Source organism: Sphaeramia orbicularis, chromosome 12 (assembly GCF_902148855.1).
Source record: "Sphaeramia orbicularis chromosome 12, fSphaOr1.1, whole genome shotgun sequence".
In the NCBI taxonomy this organism is placed as follows: domain Eukaryota; kingdom Metazoa; phylum Chordata; class Actinopteri; order Kurtiformes; family Apogonidae; genus Sphaeramia; species Sphaeramia orbicularis.
In genome coordinates, this window is record NC_043968.1 from 50001757 (window position 1) to 50013031 (window position 11275).

At 38.6% G+C, this 11275-nt stretch overlaps 1 protein-coding gene across 1 annotated transcript in view; it reads right to left on the reverse strand.

Annotated features, from left to right (window-relative positions):
• The window catches only part of LOC115429654 (RIMS-binding protein 2-like), a 79272-nt gene extending 68455 nt beyond the window's left edge, over positions 1-10817 (reverse strand). Inside the window, 3 exon segments of the mRNA XM_030149290.1 lie at positions 1255-1398; positions 9255-9395; positions 10695-10817. Coding sequence (XP_030005150.1) covers positions 1255-1398; positions 9255-9389 — 279 coding nt within the window. The 5' untranslated portion in view covers positions 9390-9395; positions 10695-10817.
• Positions 10818-11275: the final 458 nt, after the last annotated feature.

Genomic DNA, 11275 nt, shown 5'->3' on the forward strand with positions numbered 1-11275 from the left:
TAGTATCACTTGGAACCTCGATGGAGGTGATACCAAAAAACTAGTACCGGGTACCAGATTCCAGGTCCTTTTTCGTAATGGAAACGCAAAAAGGCCGAGCCGAGTTGAGTCGAGTCGAGCTGGTACCACGCAGTGGAAACGCGGCATATGACTATCTCAAACCAGCCCTGGGTCTGGCTGTGAGGCGCGGCAAGAATTTGACCTGCGCTCAAAATTGGTCAATTTCAGACTGACCGGCCAGTCGCAGGTCATGGCAGATCACATGAAAATCTGCCAATTTCCAAGCATGGCCAATTAATCCATGTAAGTCTAACAATAACAATAGAAAGTGGACTGCAGTTATGCTTTAGAATTCATCACATTCACAAACAAACAATCACACACCAGTGGAGCAACCACTGGAAACAACCTGGGGTTCAGTGACTTGAAAAGGAAACTTCAGCATGTGGACAAGGGACCAAACTGCCAACCTCTGAATTTAAGGCAACCTAAATCTACCTCCTGAGCTACAGGCACCCCAAATAACCTCAATAAAAGTCCCCTAAATGCAATTTACGGCATACAGGTTTGTCTTAATTTACTAAAACTAATTTGAAGCCACTGGCTTACAACAGAACCAGCCATTACACTCTGTCAGTTCTCCTGTGCCAGTCTGTCCACACTCCAGCAAATGGGCGTGTTGCCAAGACAACGGCTCACACACCTATCCATCCAGGACCACCTGGGGAAGCCCTCTAAAGGATATACTCAACTCCACTGAATATACAAATCCAAGCATGAACATACAGTACAAACAGAAATACGCTGTACGTGTCTCTGCACAAATACACATGCGCAATACACACCAAACTGCATGCGCCACCTCATCTGTTTTACACCACATTACACATGCTCACATGTCGGCATAACTAAGATCAAGCAGTGGGAGAGTACAGTATGCGCATAAGGGAATGCGAGTGACACAGCCATACACAGCTGTGTCCTTGAACAATAAAAGCTGTAACAGGGGTTGCAATGTAGTGCACCCATTGACATTCTCGAAATGCATCTGTTATACAGTAATATCTTCATTCCAGAGGGTGCAAAAAGAGCAGCATTATCAAAAAATATGTTTATTGTGCTCAGAGGCTAAGATATTTTATCTGCTGTTTGCAGCCTCTGATAAAGTGTGTGAACGGACAAGAAGCTGAAAAAGACAGATTATGTGTGTGTCTGTGCAAGAAAGAAGGAAAAATTGTGGTGAAGACAGTTTACCAGTTTCCTATACTGCTGCTTCTCTTGGCGAAGGGTGGCCACCTCAAGTTTCAGAGCTCTGTTTCTCTCTTCCAGCAGTCGAAAACGGTTCACGTTGTAGAGTGAGTGTCCTGTAGCTTGTTGAGATGAAACTTCATATCGTGACTGCAAGACAACATGAAGATGATGTATGTTCATCCTATTTACCAACAATATAATCCAGTATCTCTTCATATTTGCTGTCACTATTATTAGCAGGGCTTGTCTTAATATATTGTGAAAAAAATTTTGAAAGAGAACAAGCATTTGATTAATATAACTTAAAAAAAACAAAAAACTTTTTGGGATTCTGTCAGTTTTGCTTCCAGCGATGTATTAAGGCATTAGCTATTTCCTGCAGGGTCACTCACAGGGAGAGGATTATCAGGCCTGAAAATGAGGCTGGTAGTGCAACAGGTTTTGAGCCTCAGTAGGATTTGTTCTCCTCAGAAATTTTCTTGATGGGGTAGAATGGCCTTTGAAACAGGATTTTCACTCTGACGCTTGAACCCTCCATGGAAATAAACTACATATCTGTATAAAGCTGGCTGTGGGCTTCAATTTAGGTCTGCAGAAAGTTAGCTTTCTTGCTTGGTTAGTTTTTTTCTTCATATCATATATTAGATTTTTCTTTCTATTTGGTGCCAAAGTTTTGAGTTTAAAGTTGTCTAGTTATGAAATGAAAGTGTTTCTCTGTTAATCTTGCACTTATGTCCGCCCCCCATTGAAACAGATGTCCATTCACCCAAGATCAAGCCACACGATCACAACTGTTTATTTGATCTGCTATTATTGTATTTCTTTGGTCTGCTTTCATATAATTACTAACAGAGGAGCACCACTGAGGTACTTAAACAACCAACATGGCTGCCACAGATCAGGGCAAACCCACCTCGGCCACTAAGTGTACTAATGCACTTAAAGTCTTTGATGGTAAGGAAGAGGACGTCTATCTGTTGGGGCTCAGGGTTTCATTCTTTTGTTCTGATTGGTGTCATATCTATCCAGCTGAGTCCAGAGGAATTTTATCATGCATCCCATGATAACTAAACCAATCAACCTTTATACAACTTCACTAGAGAGGTCGTGCATTCTTTAGTTGAGCCAGTTAAGAAAATATTCAGCTAAGTTACATGAATTATAGTATGAGGAGGTCTAGACTGTTCTTGTTCCTCAAAATAAAAGAATGCATGGTTAATTGGTCAGATGCAAGAACTGTCACAGAATGCTCCTTTCCAGTCCACCAGATTATCTAATCTGAGTAGTATAAACTCATAAAACATTAACATTCTGCACAGGAAAAATGCAGCATTTTCCCCCAATTTACTTCCTGTAGAAACACACTCAACCAGTCAGGCCACTCCAATAATATTCACAGCTATGAAGGAATGTTATTATCACCCTAGACAAAAGAAACCAGTACTGCATCACACTAAAACCTGTGTTCACTTTTGGTTGTTTACCCCGTTATCTCTGCTCCCACTCCAAGTACCTTTTTGCACTTGGAGAGGATATAAAGAGGAGGAGAAAAAAAAAAAAGGTCAGCCCATTGTTCTCTTTAAACACTTTTCAGAGTTTTTACTATAAAATGAAGTAGCCCCTGACAGACCAACCAACAGATGGTTCTAACATCAGTTTATATTTTTTCTAATATATCAATTAGCATGTTACCAGAACATTTGTTGTCTTGTGAGATACACACTTAAGGACTCACACACAAACAACTAGCAGATCGCCTGACTGTGAGCCAGACTATCATCCTCCACAAAACAAATACTAAAAACAAAGTTTCAGGCAAGATGTCAGTTTATGCAGACAGCCAAAGCTATCAGCCAGCATGATGGAGCTGCCAAGCAGACTGAAAGAAGGCCAGATCCACCTGCTAATACATACAGACCTGCCAAGCCAACAAGCCTACAGATAGGCCCACCGGTTAATATGATGGACTTTCCAAGAACAGACAGACAGACAGACAGACAGACAGACAGACCTGCCAACCAGTAGTGTGGGTTTTCCCAACAGACAGATGGACGAACCAGTTCAATTAGCCTATTTAGAGCCAGAATCAATGCCATATGGACATTTATCCTGTTATTTAGACAGAAAACTTCCGATGTAGAAATGATTTTCTATAAATACTTTTTGCAGGCACAAAAGGTCATCTGAAGAGTAACTTTAATCAGTAAATATATTCTTGCAGTGTGTGAAGATACTACCACAACTTAGAAGAGTAGTAAAATTACTGAACTTTCATGTTCCAAACCTGATAGAGCTGAAAAGGTTTATCTTTAGTATCCATAAAAAATTATTTAGGTTAAATAAATATGCGATATTTCAGCCTTGACCATTGATTGAACAAAACAATACAACTGGTGTTGTACATTGCATAGTATGTTTACAGACAACAGTAATTATTAAAAACAAATAAATAAAAAATACTGTGTAAAGTGTATAGTGTAAAGGTCTCAGTCTAGACAGTTAACCCCCCCACAATGTCATTCTCAGCAATCATATGCGCTTAATAGAGAAAAATGGATTTATGACAATTCACACAATAATTTATTTTACATTTGGAAAACAATGGTGCATGATAAATATGATAAAGCAATTGGTGTTTAAAATTTTGAGATGGAATAAGTTTTTGAAAAAGTTTTGCCTGAAATCTTGACCTGTGATAAAGCAATTTTCATTTGATAATCATAATCATCTGTCGTCACTGTCATCAAGAACTCAAAAAAAAAAAAAAAAAAACATGGAAAAGGTACATCCAAAACTGGTAACAGACACACATATAACATGTAACATGACAAATATAGCATAATCTCCTTGGCAGAGGTAATAGTAAACTCTCTTATAGAGTATGTGGATGACTGGGTTGGTTGCATGGAGCAATAATCCCTATTCATATGACATACAAATCATCTCAATTCAATCAAATCAATTGAATGTATTTGACACAAATGGCACAAATGGCACAAATGCATGCTGACAACTGAGGAGGTGACTGCAACCAGTGCCGTGGCAGTGGGTGTTTAGTTGTGCCGTCTACTTGGACATTATCAACATACAGAGGAAGCTGCTCTGACAGGAGCTGCGTCAGATATGAGAATCGTGACGTGCTTGTGCACTCTGGGTCCAGAGGTTACACTGATGATAACTGATGACGGATGTAAGCCACCAGGTGAAAGTTCTGGGGAATTCACCTATTGATTCTCTGTGGATGAGTAAATACTAAATATCTGCCAATAACTTAACAATCATTGGGAATTTCCTTGTCATGATTTGACAGTTTATTTGCCATTGTATATGTGGACAGACTGAAACACCATTTTTATGTCACCATCTTATAGCAGAGGCTTCTTCTAAGGATAACTAACAATGAGGATGCTAAAATGTATGAATAGTATACGAGCAAGCAGATAAAGCATATGGAAGGATGAGATGAGATGAGAACAAAGGCCTTAATTCATCTTCAAAAATTGCATGGTAAGCAGTTGCAGAAAGAAAACCCTGCAGCAGTCAGATCCGCACTATAAAATCAAGGTTTTCCTTTGTGTATGTGCTCTCTATGGTTTATTCTCTTTCTTTTATTCATAATACAGACTATTTTATGTACACAAACAAAATACTTTAATACTACTGATGATTTCCAAGTGCATCTGTGTTCTTTGAGTAGCTCAGATCTGGTTATGCTAGACACTTTGCTTAAATGAACTACTCCTTTTCTTGATTGTTTCCAACCTGATTTAACTAGACTTGGTGCCAGTCGCTCTCATTTTTAAGCCAGAGTGCATCCCAGCAGTCGTTCACAGCAAAAGGATTACTTGAGTAATAAATGAAGCTGTAAGTACAGGCTGAGGCAGCATTTAGGAAATATCAAAAGAGACTTAAAGGTCTAAGGATGTTATAGAAACTGTCCTGCAAGTAAAAAACATTTTTAGCTAAACTCCCTGAGGACGCTTAGTGGAAATTCAACCAAAAGTTCCTCACCAAAGGTAACCACAGGCATAACTTAAAGTGAAGGTGAAGTCTGCTGGCATTTGGATGACATTTAGAAATGTGTGCTATTGTTGATACACACAATAACAGACATATATGATTATTATTATCGCTGCATTTTCTTCATTTACAAAGAAAAAAAAGTTTCTGTACACAGCTCCTGCAATGCAAGGGTCAACATTACAGAACAGCGCCAAAGGTAGTAACTGTGCTGCACAAAGGCCATTCATCAGCTCTTAAGGTCAAAGAGCACAAATCAGACCAGTTCATGGAAGAAACAAATGCTAAAATACACAAAATTCATTTAAAGGGAACCCACATGGGCAGAAACAGGAACATATTAGCCTGTATTTACACTGAACAATGGGGTACTGGACTGACTGTTTACTGAGCAAAGCAGACCATGTGGGTAGCTATTAAGATGTTGCAGCATATAATTACATAATAGAAGCTTTTTACTGGTTTGCATGCACAGTTAGGCTTCCTTCTACTTTGTCTGTAATTAATAGCCACTGATTTTAATTCACCATGACAGACAAATTTAATGTGTGTACTTAGCAGCAGCATTTTCTGGGATTCTAACAGCTCTTCTCTGCTGGATGATTTATATTGGAGCTACACAGTAAAATGGATTAAGAGTGCAGAGCGTGAAGCCTGGATATGAACCAGTGGCTCTGTAGTGAGACTGGATCCTTAGTCAAAGGAGCCACCAGGTAATCTTATTTTGAACAAAGTAATTTAAATAGACTGCCATATCGCCATCTGGTGTGTGAGTGAAATACTTGCATTTGTGCTGCCTGGTGCAGTCATTCATGGATGTAACATCTACTGAAATCCCATTAAACAGATTTTCTAAAGGAGAAAATTGGTCATTTTAAGGGTATGAGGTTTCCCTTTTCCAATAGAAGTTTTGCTATGAATATATTTCACTTTAAGTGGGATTTTGTCATACAGTATGCTGATTATCCAATGGACTGCTGCACATTGAGATGTAACTAGTCTAGACAAAACAATTTACTATCTCTTACTCACAGATGCTGATGGAGGGAATACATTTTATTTTAACCTTCCCCTTAAATCAGGCAAAGTACTGAGAATCACAGCAACACAGTGCTGAGCTTAAGCAAATCAATATTATCAAAAAAAAAAAACAAAAAAACAAGGGAGCTGATACAGCGTTATTAATGTACAGACATTTATGTTTTATGAAACCAATTGATGACGTCCCTACCTTCAGTTCCCCCTTTACTTGCCCCAAAATGACTCTCTCTTCCCGTCACATCACAAGCTGGCAGTGGAGGCAGAAGTGACGCGTCCTTGTGTGTACACATGTACGTAAGTGAAATGTGTGCGTGTGTGTGCAGTTGTAATGAGTGGTTTCCAAGCTGCAGCTCTTTCCCCTGGCTTGCATAGGCTATGTGCTGCTGTATCTGGCTGCAAATCTCACCCAAACAGTGAGAGGAAAAACAGCTACAGCAGCAGCTTCCTGGTGCTGACGCTCCCTGTGTCCCATCCCTGTATGTGTTAATGCTTTCTCTTGGTCCTCTGCTCCAACCTCCACTCACTCTTTGATACTCCCCCTCCCTTTTTTCTTTCTGTCTAGCTGATACGCAGACATGTGTACGCCCTGTTAAACTCACCGAGCATCGCATATGCCAAAACACAGAAAAAAACAGACATACATGGCAGCTTTCATTTGTGAAAATCTGTTCAGAGATGATGTGTTAATAGATGCATCATAATAGCTTTTTCCTTTGGATGTTGTTTTCTCATAGAGCATTTTGCCTCCTCTAATACTGTATCAGGCAGAAGATAATACTCAATTGTGTTTATCTTTTTATACAATTGCTATACATGTACACCTTATGGGTTTGTCCTCCACACAGTCAAAATTCTTCTTAGTAATATTTTTTTTTTCTACTCATAACTTTCCTCTAGCATCAGAACAAATGAACACTGTCATGGTCATGGACAGACTTTGCGTATTGAGCATCCCTTTGCTCTCTTCACCTCCTCTAAAATCCCTGATCGGAGTACTCAAATTAAATCAGTGTGGCGGTTTTACTGCGGTTACATCAGCAGCGGACACTCATCTGTCGATAGCCATTCTCTGTTTAACACTGGGATGAAGGCACACGACTGAGGAGAGGACAGAAAGAAAGAGACACTAAGTGTGCGTGAGTGAGAAGAGAAAGCAGACCGTACGCGCTGTTCCACTCTGTTGCCTAGCAACACTTGTTCACTGCCTGTTCCCATCCTTTCTGCAGACACATTACTCTCAGCTTGAATTGGTTTTCAGGCATGGCATGAAACCCTGTGAGACCGGAGTTCAGGAACACATGGAAATTAGATTGGGCAGAAATATGCAATCACCGCTTTAAATATGCAAATGGTTGTTGGCAAAGTGTCATTAACCAGGCTGCTTCCTCAGGACGTCTTATAACCCAGCTTTACATTAAACTTGGTGTATTTTATGCAGTGACACAAGTTCTAAGAGGTATACTCTTCTGGTCTAAATTATAACAGGATTGAAAGAAAAGGTGTGGCAGGAATGTCCACGGCATTGTCCATGCATGGCTCAAAAAGTGCTACATAACTATACAACTAAAAAAAAAGAAACAACATTAATGTTCTGTTGAGTGTTTTTTGTGTTTATTAAAGTAAGAAATTGTTGGATAACATAAAACAGTATTTATTTACTTATAAACAATACCAGCTTATCCTAAGATAGGTTGGTTTGTATACAATCATTAATTATTGACAGTCAAGGATAATAAGTTAATTATATTTCATCCTATCTATAAATTGCCTGTTAATAAATTTTGTACTGAAATAGCTACCAGTGGGACAGTTGACAACACAACTCCTTCCTCTCACAGCAGGAAGGGATAAAGACCCAACAGCAGGAGTACATTTGTCGAGGTCAGTTGAGTTAAAAGATTACGGAACATGACAGATTTGTAGTCAGAAACACAAAACCTTCAACTTCACAAATGATAATCTGGAGAACAGTGCTATATCAGCCGCTTGTCTGTGATAAGCCTGTATGACTTTATGTGACAAGGGCAGTAAAAAGAGACAGGAAATGAGGGAAAGAGTAAGGGAATGACGTGCAGCAAATTGTCCAGCTGGTTGGGAATCAAACCAGGGAGTCACTAAGAGAGTATGAGCCTACATGATGTGTGTAATAACCACTTAGCTGCCGAGTCAACCCATCCAGTAAAGGACAGAAATAACTAGAAGGGCACTCAGTAGAGCACATTCCTCTGCCGAGGCCCCAGAGTCCTGCACTTCAGTCAAATGGCCTTACATTGCAATATCAGAAAAAGCACATTATCTAAATCTGACCTAAAATGTAACATAGTGTCGTCCTTGGCTCATGCCTTACCTTTCCATCAACTTTCATGATGACGTATTTTGTTATCACAGTGACAGAGAAACAAACTAGCAAACAAATGCAGGTCCAATATTACCTCTAGTGCAAAGCCAATCACACTTAAACATGAAGTGTTCCACAAATAACCATATACAACAAATAATGGTGCCAAAATGTGAGTAAATTAAGGGAATGGACAATTAAGGGAACTGCAAAGACAAACATCTGTATACAAAGTGTCAAAAAGTGCAACAGCAACCCCTCCAGGTGAATGGTTAGGTAAGAGTGAAAAATGTTCAAGAAGATGATGCAAAGCTGCAATGATGTGTAATTAATGTCTGTCAGGTTAAGTAAGTAAGCAGATGTTTCTTTTTGTCGAAGGAAAATTATTACATTTGGTGTTTTGTCTTCCTGCTTTAAATCATCTGATTATGGCATGAAAATGTTCTGTCTGTATACACAAGATTCTTGTTCTAGGAAATGACTATATGTTGTTTTAGAAATTAAACTGAGGTTATGATAAACAAGCATAATATATAGCTCTTAAGTAAGTTTTATCATTGCTGTATCAGTATAAACACTGGTCTACAGTATGTTACCACCATACCTTGGCCTTGCTGTGCATGTGGTGGTGAATGTTCCTGGCAGCGATCATGGCCAGCTGTCTCTGGATCCACTGTATCTCCATCTGAGACTGTCTCAGCAGCTCCTCCACATTAGCACTGGACGTGTGATCCCGCATTATCACCTGCAAAACCCACACAACCACAGATGAGACACAGAAATCTAACACTGATACTCCACATATTACATGATTCTCACACCACCATAAAAACATAAACACTTGCGCTTCCAAATAAAATTTTAAAAAAAAAGGAAAAAGAAAAAGAAAAAAAACTCAATTGTATTGTAGGTACATGTATATAATAAATCAAGGCATATTTGCTGATATATATGCAGATATACAGTATATATGCAGCACTCTTTTTGGTGTACTACGATTTTGTACAACTCAAAAGACTGTACAATAAAATGCACAAAAACATACCAGCTGTATGTAACAGTCACTTTTAAAATCTTTCACTACACATTTGAAGATAGTACAAAAACACTATGTGCCTCTCAGGAAGATCCACTTTCATTTACAGAGCAGCAAGTTAAAGTTACAAAAGCAACAAAAACACTGGAAAAAGAGTTTTTAAACAAATATATATGAATTTACAAGTCATTTTAACAAATGAACATCTATTTTAATTTTAATTTAATTTTAATTTTAATTTTAATTCATCTATTTAGAGCAACATACAAAATGTGTATAAAACAGTAATTATGAAAAAAAAAATCTTTGGCACTTACTGTAAATTCCCTTCATCTTCTTTCAGAAAATGACAAAATTCCCCTATTTACTGCAAAACACCTAGCCTATATTAAATAATCTGTAAAAATCAAGTACATTTTTAGGTATTTTCACTTTGCTGTCCCCTGTATCTGTTGGTCTATGTACACCTGTAGGTGTGAGCAGAATGAATGGTAAATATGCATCCATGTGCATGTGTGTGAGCCTGTTTGGTGAGATCTACACCCGGTTACATAATAGCGGATTACTGTAAAACAGCAACACAGTGACAGGGTGAAGCGTAGAAAAAACAGAAGCTTTTATCAGTCACCACTAAGACCCCATCTACATTGTCCTGCTTTGTACTTCTGTAGAAACATGCACTCACACAAACATTGCATTCAGGATCCACACTGTACAGAGAGAGCAATGACACATGGAAGGCTAAGAAGGTTAATGCTGCTCCCAACTCAGGAGATTTGACTTATCTGATTCTGCTGCTGCACAGTGATACACTCTCTAACAACTGATTACAAGGATCCAGCTTTGCATAATTTAGACTAATGCAGGTTTTCAAATACATATTCAAATACATATTTTCATTTAATAAAACTGCAAAAACTGATTTTTTCTTAAACATTTTTACTTAATCTATTTGTTTTGACTTAATCCCCAGCCAAATGCTCAAACAGCTTCTCCTTGCTGACTCACCTTGGAAGGCGTCTACTTCCTTGCAGGGGACTGTGAAGGAGGAGGAAAGTCACAGCAGCAGCAACAACAACAACAACAACACAAAGCTCATGAGTGCCGTAGACTTGTGCAGAGATGTCCCATTCTGCCAAGCCCTCTATGAAACTACAACACTGCCAAAGCCTCTCAGAGATTCATTAGAGAGGAGAGAGCTGTATCTACGTCATTACCCAAAGCTAAAGGACAGTCACTTCCAAACTAAATACTGTACTAATTTTACCCTGATTCTAATCCATCAGTGCCTTAATTTTAGGATGCAAATGCTTTATGGTGGAATTTTTTTAAGCGATGCAGTCAATTTGTTTCTCAGCAAACTGTTATTATAGTAAGATGCTGCTGCATGAATGTTTCTGGATGCAATGACAATAAAGTATCTATCTATCTATCTATCTATAAATGATTTTGCAGTCTACATGATGCATCTATCACACATTTATCTATTACAAAGTACAATAAATCACTGACTAATAAACATCTTACTCACAAAAAAGGTCTTCATTTTTTGCAGTCCTCCAGTGAGTCTTGAGCCCTATTTGTAAACC